General features: G+C 35.1%; 3 protein-coding genes across 3 annotated transcripts; 1 reads left to right on the top strand and 2 right to left on the bottom strand.

Moving 5' to 3' along the window:
• Positions 1-4,516: 4,516 nt before the first annotated feature.
• Positions 4,517-9,856, bottom strand: LOC132170900 (26S proteasome regulatory subunit 6A homolog). The gene is made up of 10 exons (XM_059582049.2): positions 9,650-9,856; positions 9,066-9,182; positions 8,067-8,174; positions 6,802-6,993; positions 6,505-6,696; positions 6,026-6,144; positions 5,766-5,853; positions 5,362-5,481; positions 5,127-5,267; positions 4,517-4,894 (listed from the first exon to the last, which is right to left on the bottom strand). The coding sequence occupies exons 1-10, from the start codon at positions 9,764-9,766 to the stop codon at positions 4,817-4,819; spliced, it is 1,272 nt and encodes a 423-aa protein (XP_059438032.1). The 5' UTR covers positions 9,767-9,856; the 3' UTR covers positions 4,517-4,816.
• A 3,307-nt stretch (positions 9,857-13,163) lies between these two features.
• On the top strand, positions 13,164-13,604 carry LOC132168607 (protein SRC2-like). The gene has a single exon (XM_059579601.2). The coding sequence runs from the start codon at positions 13,164-13,166 to the stop codon at positions 13,602-13,604; it is 441 nt and encodes a 146-aa protein (XP_059435584.2).
• A 1,571-nt stretch (positions 13,605-15,175) lies between these two features.
• LOC132171606 (putative protease Do-like 14) lies at positions 15,176-20,826 on the bottom strand. The gene is made up of 11 exons (XM_059582973.2): positions 20,686-20,826; positions 20,451-20,550; positions 20,043-20,147; positions 19,728-19,907; positions 19,508-19,638; positions 18,637-18,848; positions 18,253-18,334; positions 17,884-18,023; positions 16,960-17,080; positions 15,837-15,929; positions 15,176-15,475 (listed from the first exon to the last, which is right to left on the bottom strand). Exons 1-11 carry the CDS (start codon positions 20,698-20,700, stop codon positions 15,359-15,361), a joined length of 1,296 nt encoding a protein of 431 aa, XP_059438956.1. The 5' UTR covers positions 20,701-20,826; the 3' UTR covers positions 15,176-15,358.
• Positions 20,827-24,178: the final 3,352 nt, after the last annotated feature.

The following is a 24,178-nucleotide window of genomic DNA, read 5'->3' on the forward strand; positions in this document are numbered from 1 at the left end:
TGAATTCCGACACATCATGGCTCGTAAATTACATGATACAATGAATCACTTTCTACAACATCCATGCGAATGTATTTCATACTGCATAAGAGTTGCTCAAAAAGTTCGCAAACAATACTCATTGAAAGAAAATATATTAGATATGGACATGTACATCTTGAAAAGAAGAGAACAAATTAGTCAAATGTTCTTTGGATAAAACACACTACTAGAAGATTAATTCTTCCAAGTGTAAAATAAACGTAAGCTTGTAGCTATTAAATGCCAAGAAATAGGATCCTCGCATTTAATTCCTGGTAGTTACTAATTTATATGCCAATGTGTCAGGAAGAAGTCTTTGCCTGGTGTGTACTCAAATATACCCGGAACGTTTTTACTATATGGCGTTTATGATCAACGCTTGATAATTTACGCTTGTACATGTTTGTAGTGACACTTAATCAGCCTTGAGCAAAAAATGAATAGAATACCACTTAATTATTCAATAAATGCAGCAAAAGGTGACCTAAATTTCAATAATAGATTGTGTTGGAAGAACATGTATAAAACATGTTACTCATCTAAATACATTTTTACTAAAGTTTTCTTTTAAATTGGGTGGGATGAAATTTTTCTAACCCATTTTATTAAATTGACATGTATAAAACATGTTGGAATTAAAAAAAAAAAAGAAGTGAAAATTACATATTTTAAAGATAGGTGTTAGTTTAATAGACTGAATTAAAATAAATTTATTCCGACCCAATTTGACACAAAACTTTGCCTAATATGTTTTGGTATTAATTTGAGTATAGTGCAAGTTTGACATTTTAGATTTATCTACTCCATTGAGCGTCTGGCTTTGAATGAAAAGCATAATGAATGGATTAATTACTTTGAGAATATAGGATTGGGTACGGTCCCCATCGACTGCTACAACAATGGCTATGGCAACAAGGTTAGTTTCACTTGCAAGTAGCATATTTGGTCCAAGGACAAAGATTTACAACAATTTCGTTGTTCGAATTATTAGTAATTTGGGTAGTAAATGTAAGAGGGTTTCTATGAAGCTCAATTGTTTGAGCAAGTCTTAAGCAGCATACTCTTTTGTTTGAATAAGTGGATCCCATAAGAATTTTCTTACATTTATTGTCCAAATTATTACATATAGCAAATTGTTGAGGATCCGAATTCTTGGTCCAATGTTGTGCGCCCTCTTCATAATTTCTTGTGGTTTTTCATGTGTTACGTATATATTCATATTCTGTTATTGATATTACAAATTGAACAAAAATATGCCAAGGAAACTGCTGACTTTAATCTACGCCATAGATTTGTATCATGTGTTGTTGTGAATAATCAAGCCCTCCAAGAAGTTGGTCCATAATTTGGTCTGTCGCAAAGTTTTGCTTTACGTACATTTTGGACACGTGTTAATCTAATAAACTAAAATGAAAGAAATTTATTCAACCCAGTTCCTTCTCGCTAGACTTTGCTTAACAATATTTTTTGCGTAGGACTATGGAAATTTTATGACCTATATTTGCAAGGCTAAACCTGAGGCCTGCAAATCAGTATCACCCAATTGGAGTGAGTTGACTGTGAAAACAAATTCCGTACATCTAGTCTGCTATGGACATCATTAACAGCAGCGGAGAAGATCCCAAGATCGGCAAAAGATTCTGGGGCACACCCGGGATGAAGATGGAACCTTTAGTATTATTCATTATTTATATAATTCTGATTAGCCCATTACCCTCGTCGTACATCTATAGCCTCGCCATGGCTATAGAACGGCTTGTTTGGCCATTACAAGAATATTGAACAGCTCCATTGCATTCTACGTAGGGCAAAGGTTCAAATCCACACCCAAATCGTCCATTAAAGAAAAAGTAATAAATAAATAGTAAAAGGTAGCATAATTGCTTCAAGGATTCTAGCGTGATTGAACATTAATTTTCCATCATTGATTAATAGCCATGATTTTGCTACCACTTTCTCTGATAAAATACAATAATATATACACATTAATAAAATATGGAAACAAGCAGCGCATGCAACAGATTTTCTTCATACAATCCGTTAAACACCAATCACGCCACCTACCACAAATGATTCAATGCACAGAATCTCACATTTATGTAACTTCAGAAAGTGAACATAGTTTGTGTATAAATTGACCATCAGATTGTACAGAGAAAATCATATATATTTTTTTTTTCTTTCCTTTTCCTTTTATTGTGGTTTTATGTTCTTTAGTTACTGTTGAATCAGCTCCTGAAGTTTGTGTTTCTTGATTGAGTGGATGAGGAGATAGATTTACCTTACATGCATATGGTGAGAAAGCTTACAGAAGCAAATAATGAAAATCAATGATATGAAGTATAAGAAGATTAAGCATTTGATCCGCCCACACGTTTTGGAAATTAGATCTGCCCGAGAACCCTACCAGTGTGATGGATGCAAAGAAGTAGGGTTTAGACCATGTTTCAAGTGCGAGGAGTGCAATTTCAATCTTCCCGAAGGGTGTTGAATGCTTGAACTCTCCAATTTCCACACATTTTTTTTCAAGTGTAACTTCAAATTTTGTGAAAATGCACCAGGATTTAGGGCTAGATAAGTTGAAGTTGCACTTACAGAAAAATGTGTGAAAAGCGAAGGGTTCAAGCATTGTACTCTCGCATTTGATGAAACATAGTCTAAGGCTCCGTTTACTTCGACGTAAAATGGTTTTCAAAAAATGATTTTCGTATTTTACCGTGTTTACTTCGACGTAAAATAGTGGTCAATGGAAAATATTTTTCTTTTGACCGAAAATTCTTCTTTAATTTTCGGAAAATGGTTTATGGTTTTAAAAACCGTAAACCATTTTCAGACTATGAGCATCTCATTCTTAAATTGATGGACCTTACCAAGACTCTCCCAAAACCTCGCCGAGACTTGACCGGGACCCGCTCGGGACCTAACCGGGACTTGCCTGGGACTTGATCGGGACCCTCCCAGGACTTGATCGGGACCCACCCTAGATCTGCCCGGGACCTGCTCGAGACTTGACCGGGACTCGCCCGGGACCTGACCGAGACCCGCCTAGGACCAGCCCAGGACCCCAGTGGGACTTGCCCGAGAACTGATTGGGACCCTCATGGGACTTGACCGGGACCTACCCGGGACCCCGGCAGGACCTACCTGGCACTTTACCGAGACCTGGCCGGGACTTGCCTGGCACCCTCTCGGGACCTAACTGCACTTGCCCGAGACCCGACTGGGACCTGACCGAGACCCTCCTTGGACTTGACGGGGACTCACCCTAGACCCGCCTGGCACCTGCCCGAGACTTGATCGGGACTCGCCCGTGACCCGCCCAGGACCTAACCAGGACTTGCCCGGGACCCGCCTTGCCCGGGACTCGCCCAGGATCTACCCTAGACTTGACCGAGACCCACTTGGGACTTGACCAAACCTGCCTGGGACCCGCTGGGACTTGATTGAGACCCGCCTAGGACTTGCCTGGGACCCTGCCGGGACCCGCTCGAGACTTGACTGGACCTGCCCAAGACTCGCCAGGGACTTGCCCGGTCTGGTCCCGATCAAGTGCAGTCGGGATCCTGGTCAAGTCTCAGGCAGGTCCCAGGCGGGTCTCAGTCAAGTCCTGGGCAGGTTCCGGGCAGATCCCGGTCAAGTCCCGGTCAGGTCCTGAGTGGGTCCCAGTCAAGTCTTGGGCAGGTCCCGGTAGGGTCCCTAGCAAGTCCCGCGTAGGTCCTGGACAAATCTCGGTTAAGTTCTGGCGGGGTCTCGGGTAGGTCCCTGCGGGGTCTCAAATAAGTTCCGTGCAGGTCCCAGTGGGGACCTTATTGGAAAAAATATATATAAAAAAAGATATTAAAAAAAAATTATTTTCCGTGTGCAAGGTAAACGCCGTAAAATGTTTTCGACGGAAAATATTTTCAAGGAAAATGGCTTTCCTAAAAATATTTTACGAATGAAATCATTTTACGTTGAAGTAAACAGAGATTAAACCCTAATTCTTCGCATCCATCGTTGAACTGGTAAGGTTCTTGGGCAGATTCAAGTACCAAAACTTGATTGAGGATTTTTCAAACTTTGTGAGCATGTGAAAGCAAGGACTGGAGCAGTCTCAAGTATGGCATTTTCTTGTGGAATGGATTACGTTAGGTTTGCCAATTGGTGTAATTTTGGTCTCAATGACATTGATTTTGATTTTGGGTGGGGAAAGCCGTACGTGTTGGATACAAGATCCGGCTGTGGAAATCTTAAACTACTAGAGACATCTTTATAAAGATTCACAACTTTCTGTTCAAGACACAAACAAAATTATTAAAAAGATGAGAACAAATATGAAGATCTCTCCACACATTTTTCACTATGAAACAACTTTTTTTGTTTCTTATAATGAAGATAATGAATATATCATGACTCTTCCCACTCAGCAAACGTGATGAGAAATAGTGAGAATGAAAGTGAAATGTAAAAATAGTGAAAAAGAAAGAAGAAAAAACTTCTTCAAGAAAAACAAAAATGGAAGAATACCTGCAATCCATTGGAGAACGTCACAGACCAACCCTTTGACATGTCAACGATATTGAAACACGGTTTGACTACATTGATAAATTATGGCAGTGGTCTTATAAAAATATAAAATGTCACCAAATTGCACGATACAAAAAAACAGTTTCGACTCTTCTGAACAAGTTTCTAACTCGTAGCTTCGCTTTTTGTCTTGGCCTGAGCTTGAATAATCTACTATTCCAAAAGTCCAGAATGTGCATGATATAAACTTGTGATGAACTTGATGAACCGAATCCTCCCACTTTCCAGTCTATGCATAGTAATTCAAGCTTGCTTTCTTCTTCGCCTGAACCTGAATGATTCCTTCATTGAAGTCTTCATGGTTCACCTGAAATTGTACAAATCAACACTCTGATTTAGAACTTCTTATCACGACAGCTCAAAATGAATGATAAAAGAAAAAAAAAAAAAAGAAAAAAAAATGCATGATGGCCCCTAATACAACCAAAAGAATGCGACCCATGATGACAGAATGGATAGCTAAAGCACTAAGAGAAGTCTCGTTCCCTTGATTAAATTTGTCAAATTGGCAACAACTTGCAAATTATGGAAGTGCACACCTCAGTTGCATCACGGCGAAGGGCAAGCATGCCAGCCTCCACACAAACAGCTTTTAGTTGTGCCCCATTGAAATCATCAGTAGACCGAGCCAGTTCTTCAAAGTTTACATCTGGATGAACATTCATCTTCCTCGAGTGGATCTAATATATCAAGGAAAAGGATTTAATGAGAATATGCACAGAGCAATGTCTAAATGCACATAAACATCAAAGAAAGCACTCCTGAAAAACTCACCTGCAAGATACGAGCTCTTGCTTCTTCACTGGGATGTGGGAACTCAATTTTACGATCTAATCTACCAGAACGCATAAGGGCAGGATCCAAGATGTCAGCACGATTTGTTGCTGCTATCACCTATGAGTTACATCCAAATTTTGTCAATTGATGGTCCAAAATAGACAAGTACAATTACATTAAGTGCCACTGCCTGTTAATTATCATATGAGGTACTAAATTGAATACATTTTAGTCTGTAACTGCGTCCCACAAAGTGAAGTTTTTAACTAAGCATATTCATATCACAAATTTCATTAATCCAAATGCTACGCTCCAACCAAATTCAACACTTTTAAAGTGCTCAAGATGGCACCCGTGAAATAAAAATAACTAGATGAAAAAACAAAAGCGCATAGAGAAACCTTAATCCGGTCATCGCTACTAAAGCCATCGAGCTGATTGAGCAATTCTAACATAGTCCGCTGCACCTCCCTATCTCCACTCACTTCACTGCAGTCAAAGACAAAACACATTTTAATAAAAATAAGATGATCTTACTTAATAAACTAACCTATTCCAACCCCAAAAAACCGAACACTCAGATTCAGAAAAAAATTATCAAGCAGATGTAAATCCAAAACACAAAAGTTACTGCCTTGCAGGGAGATAAGGTACAGCATACCTATCAAACCGTTTTGTGCCAATGGCATCAATTTCATCTATGAAAATGATGCAGGGAGACTTCTCTTTTGCTAGCTGAAAGGCATCACGAACAAGTTTTGCTCCATCCCCAATGAACATCTTCAGACAAATCAAGTTCAGTTACTTCATGTGAGACCAGTTCAGATGATAGAGATTGCACACTTATTGCAGTATAACAATGGATATGGTACACAATAGTTGAATTTTTCATCTGGAAAAATTACAGCTAAAGTACTCTTTATAAGAACAAGACCTCAGATGCACTATAAGATGATACAGATAAGCTCTCCATATAATATAAGTATCAGGTGTCAAAATATAAGCATCATAGTAAAATGATAAGCCAAAAAGTGCAAGAAAATAGAAATCTAATAGAAGCAAACCAAAGACAACACAAGTAATTATAAGTAATCAGCCATAAGAATGCAGAAATAAACAGCATAACATCATGTCTCCTACCTGGACTAGCTGTGGGCCTGCCAACTTAAGAAAAGTGGCATTTGTTTGTGCTGCACAAGCACGGGCCATTAAAGTCTTCCCAGTTCCAGGAGGTCCATACAAGAGCACTCCCTTAGGTGGACGAATTCCTAATTTCTGAAATCGCTCTTTGTGTGTCATGGGCAAAACAATGGCCTCAACCAATTCTTGGATCTGTTGCAACAATAACCAACTTGAATCACCAGGAATCAATATACGAAACATAACAAGAAACAAAAAGGAGTTATCCCAGGATCATGCTGAGAATCAGAAACTTGCCTGTTTCTCTAGCCCTCCAATGTCATTGTAGTCTTCAGTAGGTTTTTCATCAACCTCCATAGCCTTTACTCGAGAATCATACTCGGATGGCAGCGTATCCAAGATCAAGTAACTATCTTTGTTCACCCCGACCAAATCACCAGGCTTTAATTTATCAGGGTCAACAAGCCCAACAACAGGAAGAAAGATAGTCTGCAGTCAAGGTGAAATACAGATTATTGTTTATTTGATACATGGAAACAAGACAACAAAAAATTTCGCATTTTTCTTCTCCAAGTTTTACAGGCAACAAATACTAATTTGCATATTAAACCAAATTCTTATTCACCCCTCTTGGCTCCATGCAACTCAAAATGACCAAAGATAAAAGATCAAGAGAAAGCAATCTTACACTTGTAAAGTCAACAACACAATAAACTAGATAAGCTTTGGGGGAGAGAGAGGGGGGGGGGGGGGGGGGTGATTGCACCAAGTTCATCTTGACTAATGCAAACAACCACGACACAGAATGATGGTCCCCTGATGGTTAAGAATACAAAATGCATCCATCAAGAGGCAGGACTTTGCCGATTATAGAACCACATTTCAAATCCAAGATAGACATAACTATTGCATATTGCTTGGTCGCAAACACATCATCATATTTTTTAACCGAAACTGACAACCTAATCAATTGAATAAAAGAAAGAAAAAAAAAAAACTAGAAACATTGGCAATAATTGGACTATGAAGCAGCTAGAGGAAGATCCAAGATAAAACTTTGTGAACACATACAGTATTGGTGCAAAAGGTACCATTACTACCAGTATCAGCAAGTATACAAGCGCCAAGATTCAAAAATCGTACCCAAGAGTCCTAAGACTTGTTCAGACAAGTACAACTATTGGGTGGAGCTAAATACTAAACCCCCACATATACATTGCACAAAAAGTAAATGCCATCAAAGTTTAAGGATTCCCAATGATGCCCATGACAATTAATCCTGATCCGAAACGAAAAGAAAAGAACAATTATCAACACTTAGTTAGACTGCTTGTTGTCATTCAAGATTTTTAGCAAAATAAGTTCCATAACTGGAAAGATTAATTTTTTTTTTAATAAGTAATTAAGTTCCATAACTGGAAAGATTAAAAGTAAGAAAACTGCTTAAATAGATTTAGCAGAACAAAAATAATCGAAAAGTTCAAATAAGATTAAACCACATCCAGTAACTCTACTAGTAAAATAGAAGAGCTAGTATTTAGAGTAATATGCTGCTAGCTCACCTGACGAGTAGATGTTTTCAGCACAACACATTTTCCCTTTCTTTGTGAGTCAAGATCAATATTCGCACCATCTTCCTCAGCCTCGTCCTCTGGGTTCATTTCCAAAATCTGAAAGCACACAAGATTGCAATTATAGTCAAGTACTACAAGCAAATAACTATAATAACTTAAGTACAAACCCCCAGTTCCCCACATGGAGCCTAGTCTAGCGGCAGCCTGACAGATTAGGCATGGGATAACCAAATCAACTCAGATATCATGGTTAGAGCATAAAATCATTGCACTATACCTTCTAGATTATCAAAAAAGAGTTTTGATTTGAGATGTTAGTGCACACTATCCCATGTAACAGCAAAATTCAGAATGAGATCAATAAACATTTGTAGTATTGAGTAACAAGAAGTGGATGTCCAAATGGTTGTTACTGGCTCAGAACAGCTCCACTCCTCATCACATGGTTTTTGGCACATTTTTTTGGAAGTAAACAAACACGGATATATTTTTAATACATACTAGCTGGATTCAAGATCTAAATAAATTCTTTCATTTTCACATATCAATTATCTTCCGCGGTTTTTTTTTTTCTGGAAGTGTCTCTCACATGTATTTCCTTGAATTGGTATGGCCTTGTTATGACTTGAACGAGATTCTATACTTCTTCTTGCTTAATTTTGTTTTGCCTTGCAATTCAAGTTCAGAATCACCTTTCTTCTCCACCATAGTCTTACTTTTGATAGCAAAAGAACACCCAATGAGAATGAACATTTATAAGAAAAGAAAAGAAAAGAAAAAAACCCTTATCCCCACTATCTAAGGGTCATCAGATATCCCATACTGTCATTCACGGTTAGATATAAACCTAAAATACATATTTATGGCACCAAATATTACGGTTTTCATAAGGAATCAAATAAATTCTTCGCAATCAAAACATAAAAAGAGATAAGAAAAAACCGCTTAGCATAATAAAATTAAGAGCGAGAGAGCCTGATAATTTACCTCAACAATGTTGCCGACCAAGTAGGGCAACTGCTTATTAAGCTTAATCTTCTCTTGATTCTCCTTTATCTTCTCCTTGTACGAATCCCAATCCAAATTTGTTCTTTGCAACTCCTCCTTCAATCACGTAAGAAATCCACACAACTGGTTTTTTATTACAAATTCGCAGAAATAAAGAAAAAAAAAAACAAACAAACAAACTATAGCTTCCAAAAACGAAAAAAAAAATTAATTAATTAAAAACCTGAGAATCCACACAAATTCATAGACTAACAGAAAGGATCAATAAAAGTATAAAGAAAAACTGTAACTTCTTTTACAAAAACCAGTCATATAAATACAGAAATAGCAATGAAACATACACACAAACACATTACCAAAGCAAAACAAAAGAAATTGAAAGTCATTCAAAATCATATATTGGGGAAAAACACATTACATTAAAATACATATAAAAATTGGAACTTATTACCAATAAAACGTTCATATAAAATAAACGATCTTAATGCACAGACAAAAACGAAGGAAATAAAATCCACACAAACCCTTACAAAGAGAGAGAGATAAAAAGAGAGAGAGAGGACCTTGAGGATGCGGATCTCGTTATCGAGAAGACGAGAGGCTCGGACGATTTCTTCGGTTGTCATGGAAGCGAGCTGGTCGTCTTCGAAGCTCGAATCTTCCACCATAGCCGTTGCCATCGGAATTTTATTTCACGAAGGAACACAAATTTGCAGTGAGAGCGATTTCCCCCTTTTGCTCTACTTCTTGTTCCTGAAGTAAAGCTTGTTTTCTTCTTTTTCTTTTTTTCTTTTCTATTCTTTATTTTCTTCGTTTCTTTTGCGTCTGGGCCGTCTGGGTAGGTGCGGGCCTTGTGGGCTGTCTCACTTTTGGGTTTTGGGCCCAGTTAAACGGAAGAACATTCACTGCCCTGAATCTCTAAAAATAGTAAATTTTTTGGTAAAGTCCACGTACCCCCTTCAAACTACCACTCAATTGACAATGTTCCCCAAAACTTTCAATTGTGACAATGTCCCCTCCAAACTACCAAAACATTGTCAATGTCCCCCCAAGGCTAGCAATAAGACAAAAATGCCCCTATAAATTTTTCAATAAGACAAAAATATCCCTATAAATTAAAAAAAATGATTTTTTTAAAAAACGAAAATTTTTAATTTAAAAATAATATTTAAATTTTTTTTTTTTTTAAACGGAAATTTTTATTTTTTAGTTTTAGAAAACAAAAAATTTCATTTTATTAAGCGAAAATTTTATTTTTTTAAATGTAAATTTTTATTTAAATAAAATTATAAAACAAGAATAAAATAAAGGGAAATTATATATAAAATCCTTAGGTAAACGCGCTTTTTTAAAAAACTCCCTGGGTATTTTTTTTTGAAAATTTAGTCCCTGGGTAACTCGAAATTACAAGAAAACTCCCTACCGTCAATTTTTGTTAACTTCCGTTAGTCTACTCAAAACTCACCGTTTTATCTGATTAAAATATTATTTTTTTTATTAATTTAATTTAAAAAATTCAATCTAAAAAAAAAAAAAAAAAAAAATTTGAAGGGTGGCCAGGGGTGGCGGTGCCACCCCCCCAACCCCTATGGGGTGGCCGCAAGCCACCCCAGGGGTGGGCGAACCACCCCTGGGGTGGCTTGCGGCCACCCATGGGGTGGAAAGGGGTGGCCGCGAGCCACCCCAAACCACCCAAGGGGTGGCTCGAGCCACCCCATGGGTGGTTTGGGGTGGCCCGCCGGCCACCCCAAACCACCACTGACCAATCAGGATTCAGAAATAAGCTTTAAGTCTAAAGGTCTTTACGAACCGGCATATCCAGCTCTGGCAATAGCAATTCCTTCCCCTATAGAAGATCCCCCAACAACAATTGGGTAAAAACAACTTCTCTGAATATTTCGGTGAGAGATTCAGAGGGTTCCATACTTTGGGTCCTTCTGTAAATTCCTATAAGGTATCTCTTACTTTGCACTCTCTCTCTCTCTGAACCCTTTTGATCTGTTAAAGCTTAGATCTTTCTGTTAGATTCATTAGAAATTAGGGTGGCCAGGGGTGGCGGCCACCCTTCAAATTTTTTTTTTTTTTTTTTTTTTTTTTTAGATTGAATTTTTTAAATTAAATTAATAAAAAAAATAATATTTTAATCAGATAAAACGGTGAGTTTTGAGTAGACTAACGGAAGTTAACAAAAATTGACGGTAGGGAGTTTTCTTGTAATTTCGAGTTACCCAGGGACTAAATTTTCAAAAAAAAATACCCAAGGAGTTTTTTAAAAAAGCGCGTTTACCTAAGGATTTTATATATAATTTCCCTTTAACAAACTCATTTATCTACTTTATATTTAATTCTTGTCATAGGTGCTCTCTACATTCTAAGAGTTAAAAAGTTAAAGGTAAATAATTTTTAGGCTTATTTTTTACCCTTCTCTCTCTTGATTGGTTTAAAACTAATAAAATAATAATATTTAATTAAGGTAGAGAAAGATACAGAGAATTTGATGTTTGACTCATTTTAAAAGTGGCTCCTCAAAGACGTCAAATTTAAAACAAGAGATAAAAAGGCATTTACACTAAAAAGTAAAATTACTAATTGCAATTTAGAATTCTACGAAATTTTAAAGTCGTTCTTTTAGTCTGTCATTTATTTATTTATTTTTTTTTTATAGCCTTTAACAGTTCAGATCAATTGCTTTTTGAAAATTTCCTTTTCCTAAATTTTTTTAGGTATATAATCAAACTTTAATATTGATTAAGTTTTTATATTTATATTGCTAAATTGGATTAATTATTTATGAATATATATAGTTTTTGTTACATATTTTAATTGTATGAAATATGTAATTGTAGTTACTTAAGAATATGAAGAATAACAATGATTTCATTGACCTCCAATCAAATTCTAAATGAGCTCCTATTGAAATAGATTTGGCAAATCTATTAGTAGACCCTTTCTTTAAAAAAATTCTGACTAATATAGACTAAACTTCAAGAGCTTGACAGCATAAATTGTATATATATATATAAGTTTTGCTGAATTCTTTATTTATTTCATTAGTTATACTTTTTCAAATATTTTTAATTAACTTTTTTTTTTTATTATTTCATTCATAAAATAAAAAAACAAAAATTTGACCCCCCTCATTCATTCATTAGTGTTTTTTTTTTTTTTTTTTTTTTTTTTTTGTTGGCTTAAATAGCTATGTCATTCTAGTATTAATATGTAAACCTATAGCTCCACCATTCCCATTCCTTTCCTAAATATATTTTGTTTGAGAAACTACATTTACTCAACTATTATTTTATTTACAATGGCTCCCGCTTCAATTTTTTCAATGTCCACCCACTCTATCATTGGGTAACAAAAATACTTTTGATAAAAAATTCTAAGAAAAAAGGTCAAAAAAAAAAAAAAATTATGACAAATTCATAATTTTTTTTTTTTTTTTTTTTTTTTGCAGAGTTTTTCCTTAAAATTGAGTTGGATGAATTTTCTTCGACCTAATTTATAGAAATGACATGTGTCCTTTTTTTTTAATAACATGTGAAAAACACATGCTTTTTGAATAAAATTTATTCCAACTTTGTCCCTGCTATTAAAAAAACACGTGTTTTTCACATGTTCAACAAGGGACACATGTCACTTTTATAGAGGAAAACTCGGTTTTTTTTTTTTTTTTTTTTTTTCCTTCCTGAATTTTTGCTTTTTCTGTTTGTTGGTTTTTTTCTCTCTAAATTTTAGCCTTCTTATTTTTTTTATATAGAAATACCTACTATCCTATTAACATTTCAACCCCGCAAACTAAGGATAACATTTAAAAATTGAAATATTGAGAGAACATTGCAAATATATATAATAGATAATTAGAGGGGTAAATAATAATTTCTCTATAACTAATATCCACAAAAGAAGAGATTTTGTTCTACTTAAACTCTGAACTGAGAGTGTCCCACTCCTGAATAAATTCTATCTACGAAGATTTATATAGATGATCTTCTCAATCATTCTGTTTCTCAACTGAAAAACAAATCTTTCCCTTCTTCCTTCTTCTCTCATCTCTGTATCTCCACATTCCCAGCTATGAATTATCGTTCTTTTGAGTTCAATTTGACATGTTTGGAAGGCATGAAAGTGAATTGCTTGTTCAAAATGCATTTATATGCTGAGTTCTCCATCGTGGGAAATTCGGGTTCAAAGCAACAAACTCTGGTTGGAAAATATTTTTGTGACAATCCGATGCGGGTTCACTTGGAAGAATCAAAGCTCCGCCAAAACCAGTTGGTTATCAGGATTCAACTCCGACACAGACGAGTCCTGAGAGGAGATAAAACCATTGCAGAAGTTCATATTCCCGTTAAAAAGCTTTTTGACAATTGCGATGATTACATAAGCGATCAGTATGGCGTCCATCAGATCTTGACGCCGTCGATTAAGCCTAAAGGGTATTTGTATTTTTCGTATAAGTTTGGCGAGAAGTTTGCACTGATGCAGGGACGTCAAGAAGGACACGACAAGGTGTAGGACTCTTTATTATGAGTCTACATTTATCTTATTTGATATTTTAATCTTTTAGTTTATCTTATTTTCTCTAGTTTAGTATCTTTCTAATTACGAAAAATAGTTTTTTTTTTTTTTTCAAAATTCCCTTAAAATTATAGAGAAAAAAAAAAAGTGGGGGCAGAGCAACCCTCACTTTTTGGTGGCCGAACCACCATTTTTGGGTGGCCGAACAATCCCATAATTTTATTTTGGAATAATTTTAAGGGCATTTTGAGAAGAAAAACATCAAATAAGAGACGTGCATGTAACTAGATTTTCATCAATTTTGAGGCCAAAAACTAACATGTAATGGAGTGGGGTGTGATTTTTTGAATTTTGGTAGTGTAAGTGCAAGAGTGTTGTTTGTTTGGGGACTTATGAATTTCATCCTAATAATTATGATCTTTTAATTATTATTTTTTTGTTACCTTTGTTTTATATTTTGCTCCGAATGCTCCTTGAATTCTTGTCAATATTCGATTTTGGTTGAGAATTAATGTTCTTTCTATGGCATTAGAACTTTTCTTTTTCTTTTTCACTTGGTTAAATTTGTTAGTGAGCATAGCATATCTATGTGTATAGACCATAAAAGCTCTCCAAAATTCAAGCTATGCTGCAAAATTTTCCAAAACCTGTTGACTGGAGGTCAATCTTTCCAAGTGAGAATGTCTTAAATTGATTATTGCCCTAAAAGTCCAAGTGAGAATGTCAATCTTTCCAATATATTTTGCTTTTCTTTATTGGAAAGCTACTCTAATATCTCAGGTGTTAGGATTATTGCCCTAAAAGTCCATGTTGAACTTGACATTATTTAAACAATTATTTTATGTAGAAAACAACAATATTTTATTTGAGCAATCATAACTCATGAGATTAATTAATATCCTCAAAGTACACTTAGTCTGACTTAAGCATAGAAAATCTAAATCTCAAATTATGTACCACTTGTAAAATTGAAAAGAATAACTTGTCTTGGTCATTGAAGCAAGATCCTCTAAATTTCAAATGAAATAGAGAGAAGTCATTTCATAGTCAAGATTATATTTTACAGATTTAACGGTATATGTTACCACATAACAAATATGTTACAACATCATTCAGATAGGTGGCAATGTATATTATTATATGTAACAAAATAAGTCGATGACTCCATAAGCTTGTTCAGTAACCCCAGGAGGCCCAAATCTCAACAGCCATTCACCAACAATAGACTAGACTCATGGCGGATGATTCATTAAGGTCCAGTAGTAAAGAACAATTATTTTTGGGGGGTTCAACATAAAAAATATATAATTTAAGGGGTTTTATAAAAAAATGAGTTTACAAAAACCCATTTTCAAAGCCTTCTATTCGTCTAAAAATAAATAAATTTATTTATTTATTTTAAGGGAAAAAAGAAAAAGAAAAAAAGAGCCTTCTATTCTCCTTGGAGTTCCACCCAAAAAGGGTCAACCGAAGTACAAGATCACAAAAGCAATCATGCAGCCAAAAGAGCTTACAAAAGCAATTGGTGCTAAGTGCCAACATGGCTGGGGGAGAATAACAGAAAGAACTTGTAAAAAGTATACTTCACTGTAATATCAAAAATGTTTTTACACTATTGTCTTTCACGAACTGCTAGATTGACATTGAATGGATCACATAAGAATGGCTGAAAAACTCACCAGCTGCTGTACATTTGTTTTCTTCGCAATCACAAAGAAAACAAAAAAATATGACCAAGAAAATATATCTCTTCACACACCTATATTGGAGTCCTCTGGAATTACAGTTAACGTGGCTAAACTATCCTTGTCTCTTTTCACAAGTACCTTCAAGGGTACTCCAACTCTGTCCCTCACTATTTCAACAATCTGCGACAAATTCCCCAATCATATAGAACATCAGAGACACAATCTTAGAGATCTATCAAGTTATATTTTCTTTTCATATCCTTTACTTCACATTTTCCAAACGTATTTTTTGACAATTAAACTCATTCAAATCTATATATGGCTTGATCACTATAATGTGGATTAATCACTAAAAAGATTATGCATAAATATCTAAAAGTTAAGGATTATGGCGCCATTAATCATGGACTGTTAAAATTCTAGCCATAAGACGTTTTAGAGTCTGCATTGCAAACTGCATAGTTTAAAACTATTGAAATCCACTGAGAAGATGGTGAAAATGACAATGAAGATGTGATGATGATGAAGAGGTGTCAAATACCTCCTTGCTGCATTCAACAGGCTTCCCATCAACTTCAATCACAATATCACCTGAACGGAATCCAGCCCGATCAGCAGGAGATCCAGGAATAACCTAGTCAAAAAATGGGAAAACCATTATAAATGACCAATATGCATTTCTTTTTTTCTTAACAATGTAATATCATCAAACCCAAGCATGCAAATTATATTTCACAGCAAAATAATTCACACATATTCTTTCCAGTCAGTGCACAAATCAAATGTCATCCTGGAGGCGGGAGATAATGGAATGCCCAAATAGATATAAAAGCAACTCACATGTCAAGGCACACTATTACAGATTTAATTATATCAAATGGAAAACACAAAAAACATCCGACAGGTTTAATGGGAAACCGCTAGCCTGCATTTGACTGACAAGAAGTAAATTCCCACAAATGTATCTGATCATGCAAACAAAGACCAGCCACTGCAAAATGAAGCTGCAGTTCCTTTTGGGCCTCTACTCTTTTGATTAGAGTACTGATTCATAAGAGGGAAGAGCATACTGCCTTCACCAGTAAGGCCCTGATAATATATCACAAGTTTTGGTAAAAAAGAAGCAAAATCAATTAAGAATATTTGATCGTGCAAAGTGGAGACCAGTCAATCCACATGCTACGAGACAAACCCAATTCATGTTCATGTTGCTGTCATATAAGACATGATTGACATTGGAAAATTTAAAAACATACAAAATAAAAAAATAATTAAAAAAAAAAAAACAAAAAACAAAAAAAAAAAAGGGGGGAAAGAAGCAAGGCAGCTATTTATAAGACATGTTCAATTGTCGATTGTCCTTTCTCAGTCAAATGAAATGAACTAGAGAGAATTGTAATCCCTACATGTAGCCAACAGAAATCAGTTGGGATAAGAATCTGAAAAGTCTGCAAATTACTAATGAAATTTATAAGACATGCAGCACGGGAAAAGAAAAAATTATTATGATCCTGACAAGAGTTCTCTTCTCTTAATGACTTGCTGCCAAGTTGCTCACGCAAAAAAAAAATGGAAAAAGAAAAAGAAAAAGAAAAAAGACACACTGCCAAGTTCAGTATAGTACATGCATTAAGAATGAGGCAAGAAATAATTAGAATACATACCAGAGATACAAGAATGCCCTTATTGACATTTGGGAACATGGAAAATCTTTTTTTAAGCCGAGCAGTTATCATCTCGTTAAGATCAAACATTTTCAATCCAAGCCAAGGTCGAACAACCCTTCTACATAAGATAACAATCTATTATACTCTAGATAAAGATGATGCTTTCAAACAAATCTTAACATTCTTTGGGCTCTTACAGGATGCCCAAATAAAGTCCTTCTCACACCAAGGAAGGGGGTTTATCCCTACCAGTACATAACTTGCAGGCCCAATGTTCTAATGAAACAATGCAGAGAGAGAGAGAGAGAGAGAGAGAGAGAGATTGCCATGTATAGATATCTCATCCATACCTCTTGCAACAGAAAATTAAGCACAAATTAACCTCCTATTGGTAGGGGCAACACCAGGGTTGTATGTTATTTATCATTCCATTGGGAGCTACAGGAATTTACTGAGTATTTAAATGCAAAACTTAATTCAAAAATTGTTTTTCTGCTTCATAAATTTATGCACCCAAGGAGTAGGAATCCCAACCTTGCCCACCCAACACCTCACACTTATAGGGGGTGGAGGTAAGGCCATCGGCACAACTTAATCCAAACATATTAAAGCTGCAATATCTTAACACCAAATGGACAGTGAGGATTCGACATAAATGTGGACATTATTTCATCAAACAAACTTCAACATATTTCATCAACCAAACTTTGACACACACACACACACACACACACACGCGCACGTCTATGACTTTTTCAGATTATGAGATTAAGTTATTATAGTCATCTGATATAGATCAAGGCTCAAATTGGATAATAATAGAAACATTCCAGATGAGCACTATACAAACTAAATTTCAAACGAAGTATGTGATCCAATGGTTAAAATTAGTAATCACATGCAAAAAAGAGAAGAACATACCCACTTTTGAAGTGCTCAATAATTTTACAGACTGAATCAATTGGTACAGAAAAACCCAATCCATCAGCAGCACGCACTTTCATTATATTAACACCAATTACTTCTCCATCAACATTGACAAGGGGGCCTCCGGAATTTCCCTACACCAGAAAAAATAGAAGAAAACAGTATCAAGTCTATATCCTAGAGAAGACTGAAACTATAAACGCACATGAAAACCATTTCCACTATCGACTCAACTTTAAACCCTCTAAGACACAAACTTATGTGCATCAAACTAAGGATACTAGAAAAACTTGAAATAGTATGACTTAAGTGATTCCCTGGTCCAAACATGAATGCCACATACACACAAAGAGAGAAAGTTACCGCATTTATTGCACAATCTGTTTGTAAATACTCTCTCCGCATTCCACGAAGGCCCAAGTCACTGCTTTTACGGTCAACGCAACTACATCCAGAGTGAAAATGATATGACGGAAGGTAATGAAATAACTAGTCTTCATTAATATAAAGCCCCAAGATGATGAGCTCTATCATATACTACCACAATTGAGTAAATAATATATGTGGAAACCGAGTGCTGACTATACATACTACTACATTTTGTCGAAGAAATTTTGACAGCTAGATTTTCTTTTTAAATCACATAATCCACACACACACACACACACACATATATATATACAGGTATAAGTACACATATTGCATAAGAGAATGAAACTTTTTATTGCTAGAATCTATTTTGAATACCTTACAATACCAGCTGTGATGGTATTCTGAAGGGAATGTGGACAACCCATGGCAATAACCCAGTCCCCGGGACGAAGCTTACTTGAAGAGCCAAGTTTTGCTATTGGAAGTAGTGTTTTGGAATGAATCTTTACAATTGCAATATCAGAATGTATATCAGCATTCACCACTGTACCCTCAAATGTCCGACCATCTTGCAAAGTCACATCAACCTGCAACAATTTTCCATAGTTCAAGATTAAATATGAATGATAAGAACTACTAAAACATAAGCATAAAACCATTTACCGATGCCTTAAAGTGTCTTTTGAAAGAGGAAAAAAAAAAAAAAGGGTAAAGAAACAAATGAATGAGAACCGCATATATAGGTCCCTTAGAGCCATAACAATGATTGAAAAGAGGCTGCAGATGATTCCTTAGAATACACTAATCACTACCACAGAAAAATAATTCATTTTCCAACAGGTTTACAGGCGATAAATCCAAAACAAATTGATATATCAACTTCACCATCTTGTTTCCTTGCAAAGATTTATCTAGAAGATAACTTAGCCCCACCGGTGATAGCACCTAAGCCGAGGCCTATAATTCCTTTATTGTTGTGTAACACGTTCAACAATATATGCCATGTGGTATAACACACTCATTACACATGAAAGTTCTATAACATTTTAAAATGTTCTCTATATTTCAATAAAAATAATAATAATAATAATAATCAAGATATGCAATCTCCACACATCCACATTTCCATCAGATTTCAACTCTAATATTTGTATGACTGAATGCTGCATTGAAACTATTAGAGAAAATCATTGTTATAATTAAATATTGAGGGAGATAACACATACAAAACCTCAAAACCACTGACCTTCCCTTTGTATGAACCCCTCATGTCTTGAAAACCAACCACAACATGAGCACATGTTAAAATTGTACCATCCTCATCAATTATAGTTCCTGACCCTATACTACTCTTTCCAGCAGTAATCCCATAGGAACCTACCAAATCACAAAGGTCAAACAAATTTCAGGTTCTATTTCTAAATAAAATAAATTACAGAACATATAAAATAACCCGAAATATATACCCTGAGAAACCGATAGGTTGACAACAGCAGGACCGACCCTAGCAGCCGCATTTGCAATAGTATCTCTGCCCAAGCAGTTAGGACATGATTTGGGGTCATCTCCAACTGCCGGAGAGGCTTCATTCTTTTTGTCCGATGATGGAACCAAACCAACTCTAGAAGAAAATAATGGAAGCACTCCTACAATTTTTTCAAGCTCAAAATGATCCCAAAAACACATGTATATGTATGTATGTATGCATGTATATTTAAAGGAAACAATCTATTGCCAAAAAAAGGGCTACCAATAAAAAAAGAATTGGATAAAGAACGAACCAAATTGCCAGTGACTCGATGAAGGAAACCAAGGGCGAGGAAATGTGTCTTGTGTTATTTTCCATTCCCGCAGAGGCACAGGAACCTTCGATGCTAATGTTGCTCCTAACATTCAGCATGACAAAGTATGAGATTCTTATAAAGAACTTGTTGGAATTGAGTACTGTTTGGTTGCTAGGAAAATATAAGAAAAATGATTAAATTAAAAAGGAGAGTCTCAGATTAATCATTGTTTGGCACGCAAGAAATGATCTTTCTTCCCACCTAGACTCTTGATTCAAATTTTTGTGTCTCACTGTCACTGCCTTGGTTTTCTGAAAATACTATAAAACGCAATTCCCATTCTTTGATATTCAGAAAACCAAGCATAGCAAGACTCAAAATTTCTGCACAAAATTCAATGCTTACTGGAATTTGTGTCGCTGTTAGCATACAAGAGACCCGACCCGACAGTAGCAATTGCTACAATCCGGAGGAAAGAGCTTCTCTTGAAAACTGAAAGCTTTCTCTGCCACAAAATTGTTTCTAAAAACACTAGATCAAAACGAAACAAAAAATAATGAAAAAAATAATAATTTGAATTTCTGAATTTCCGCTTCGTAACTGAAAATGGGAACAAAATTAAAGAGAAGATGGGAGGTACCAGGAAATGGCTCATGAGGACGACGACGTTGAGGTTTCTAAACTTCGTTGAGTGTAGAAGACTATACGAGCCTGGCGGTGTAGTTTTTCTTCTTGGAGAAGTATACGTATTGTATTTTCCTTGAACTATCAGCTGATTGTAAATGTCTCCGGGGAGACTACCAATGTTATAAGATTTAGCGTAAGTGGCAAAGGCTTTGGAATATTACTTGACTTATGTGGAGGGGTGTAAGGTTGAAGAGACGGTTACAGTTAGTGATTATTGGCTAAAACTGTTAACTATAACCATCTAGGCCGTTAGTAATACTAACAGACAATTACCAGTTAGTAACACTTAAAAAAAAAAAAAAAAAATTATTTTTTAATTTTAAAAAATAAATAAAACCAAAACGTTATGGTTATCGTTTCTAGATTTGTATACATTTTTATATATATTTAAGAGATATGATAGGGGCTCAACTAAGCTTCATTTAACACCCAAATTTTGTGAGCATGTATTTTGATTTTTGTCTTTTTTTTTGAAATTTCAATTTTTAAACTGACACAATTCTTATGTGACTTTATGCCACGTAAGTAAAAGTTGAGTTTTAGATTGGACTCAGTTGAACATCTATCATATCTCTATATTTAAAATTTTAAACATAAAAACAACATCATTTCATGTATTTATATATATAGGCGGTTAGAGCATATCCAGCAGTAAGAAGTATTCTATCTAGTCAAAAAGCACAATTCTCTATTTTAGCTACTCATTTTTTAATGACAACTCCAACATATTCTTTATTTTATTAAATATTATTTTTTAATCTTTTTTTTTTTTTTTTTTTTAATTTGCTACCGCTTTTGGATCATCTTGTAAATTGCAATAGAATTGATTCACGCAGTATACCTGTGTGTTATTTTTATTTTTCCATTTTTAGTTTGTCAATTATATGCATGCTATTCAATTTTTGTTGTGAGTTTTTAGTAATTCAAATGACTTGAATTTGTATCATAAATTCATGAACAGAAAAGAGAGAAGAGAGATAAACGTTGAGGGAGGGAGAGAAGAGAAAAGAGAGAGAAATGTTGAGGGAGAGAGAAAATAATGTGGAAATAATATTATATTCAGCAATCTAGTGTGCTACAGTGAATAGATATGAAGCTATTCACTGTAGTAGTTAAGGTATAATAGCTAATATGAAGCTATTCTGTTTGAGCAAAAAAAAGGACAAAAATAGCTAAATGTAGCTAATATCTCCCTTTTAGCTAGACTGCTGGAGATACTCTTAGAGGTTAACGCTTGGCGAACGGTTATTAACTGCCTGCCTTTTCACCCCTAGAGGAGAGTCAGGTGACACTTTACTAGGGTCTAAAGTTTACTCGACATAGATAGATACTCGAAGTGTCTTTGCCGGGGAGGAATTCTTTGTTATAAATAAAAATAAAAATAAAAATGTGTCCATGTCTCCTAAATTATTAAAAAAAAAAAAAATTGTCAATATCCTCCAAAGACAATAAAAAAATAAAAAACCAACCCAAGCGTTTTTTTGCTGCCCCTTCTTTTTCTTTTGGTTTTTATTTTATTTTTAGTTTGTCTTTTTATAAAAAATTTAATGGGATATTTTTTATCTTATTGATCAATTTTTATAATTATTTTTATCATTTTGTTAGCCTTGGGAGAGTATGGACAATTTTTAATAATTTGACGTAGTTGCTAGTTTAGGAGAGACATTATCAATTGAGTGACCGTCTGAGAAGTACACTTACCATGTCTTCATATACGCCTCGCTATTATGCTATTGGACCTCCCTACTCCTTGTCACTCTCCTCTAACCACCTAATAATTCAAAGAGCAAACTCACAATAATAAAATACTATAGTTCGGTTGGTAGGTCATTATATTGAGGTGTTGAGATGGATGTGTCAAATGAGATATGTGTTGTAGATGTCGAACACTTAATTTTAACAATAAAGTGATAGATGTGCATATTTTAAACTCGGGCAAAACTTAAAAATCTTATTATTAAAATTGAAAATCTAATCGGTTGGGGGTCACATCTTATAAAGCGAAAGTCATTAGTTTAAATCTATCTCCCATTTTTTTTCCCTTGTGCAGATATGTTAAAAAAAAAAACTAGATCCAAATCAAATAAAGGCATATTTGCAAAACATAACTTTTTTTTTTTTTTTTTTTTTTTAATTTTTTATAGATGAGATAGTAGACAGTACAGACAGCACAAAAAATTCAAAAAAAAAAAAAAAACAAAAAAAAAAGTACACAGCAGGTTAAAATAAAATTAAAAGGCCAAAAAAATGCTACCACGGGGATCTTTATTATTGATTCGCCGTCAGGGAGAAATTTAAACATCTCCAGCAACACCTTTTATTTTATTTGAACTACTCAAAATATCACTTTTTTCATTTTAACTATTAGTTTTTCAAAGCACACTCTAACAGAACATCTATTTTAACTATCTTCTCTAATTAAATATTATTTTTCAATTTTATTTTATTAGATTTTTTGAATCTGGCTTAGGTGCGGTAGTGCAAAACTACCGCACCATGCAGTAGCCCAAAACGACCCCAAACTGGGTCGTTTTGGGCAATAAAAGACTATTTTTTTTAAGAAAAAGAAAATATTAAAAAACTAAATTTTTTTTTTTTTTAAAAAAAAAAAAAAAATAGAAGAGAAAGAAAAAAAAAATGAAAAGAGTGGTTGGGGGCCAAAATGGGGTGGCCGACCACCCCATTTTGGCCAAGGGAAGCCACCCCCATGGCTGGTCTGGGGGTGGTTCGTGGCCAAGGGGGTGGTCCGGCCACTCCCAAAAGGCCAAAAGGAAAAAAAAAAATTTTAAAAAAGTTTTGGGTTTTGGCCCTTTGGGGGTGGCCGGACCACCCCCAAGGGCCTGGGGGTGGTTTTGGCCACCCCCAAGGCCGGTATGGGGTGGCTGAAACCACCCCAGACCCTTGGGGGTGGTCCGGCCACCCCCAAAGGGCCAAAACCCAAACCTTTTTTTTTTTTTGTTTTTTTGGGCCTTTTGGGGGTGGCCGGACCACCCCCTTAGCCATGGGGGTGGTTCATCCACCCCCAGGCCTGCCAAGGGGTGGCTCCAGCCACTCCCTTGGCCACAAATGGGTGGCCTTCATTTTTTCTTTTTCTTTTTCTTTTACTTTTTTAATTATTGATTTTTTTAATATTTAATAAATATTATATTATTACTTTAAAAAAAAAAGTTTTTTATTGCCCAAAAAGACCCCAAATTGGGTCGTTTTGGGCTACTGCATGGTGCGGTAGTTTTGCACTACCGCACCTAAGCCATCCAATTTTTTTTATCATTTCTTTGTTTTCCCCATAAAAAGAGAGAAGGAGAGAAAAAATATTAAAAAAATAAAAGAAAGATAAAATATAATAAAATATTATTTACAAGTTGCTACAATAACTTGGAGCATCTCCAGCAAACAGATACTGTAAAATAGAAAGTTTTCCTACTACTGTTACAGTGAACTTTCAT

The sequence above is a fragment of the Corylus avellana genome, chromosome 1, assembly GCF_965113065.1.
Source record: "Corylus avellana chromosome 1, dhCorAvel1.hap1.2, whole genome shotgun sequence".
Classification (NCBI taxonomy): Eukaryota; Viridiplantae; Streptophyta; class Magnoliopsida; order Fagales; family Betulaceae; genus Corylus; species Corylus avellana.

Excerpts from the sequence above, each read along its gene's own strand:
- LOC132168607 (XM_059579601.2), top strand. The coding sequence starts at position 13,164 with ATGAATTATCGTTCTTTTGAGTTCAATTTGACATGTTTGGAAGGCATG.
- LOC132170900 (XM_059582049.2), bottom strand. The coding sequence starts at position 9,766 with ATGGCAACGGCTATGGTGGAAGATTCGAGCTTCGAAGACGACCAGCTC. Across the intron at positions 6,697-6,801 it reads TTGGAGGGCTAGAGAAACAG|ATCCAAGAATTGGTTGAGGC; the intron begins GCAAGTTTCTGA and ends TTGTTGCAACAG. Across the intron at positions 6,145-6,504 it reads CAGGCCCACAGCTAGTCCAG|ATGTTCATTGGGGATGGAGC; the intron begins GTAGGAGACATG and ends ATTTGTCTGAAG.
- LOC132171606 (XM_059582973.2), bottom strand. Across the intron at positions 19,908-20,042 it reads ATCGAGTCACTGGCAATTTG|GAGTGCTTCCATTATTTTCT; the intron begins GTTCGTTCTTTA and ends AAAAAATTGTAG. Across the intron at positions 18,849-19,507 it reads GGGGTTCATACAAAGGGAAG|GTTGATGTGACTTTGCAAGA; the intron begins GTCAGTGGTTTT and ends AAATTGTTGCAG.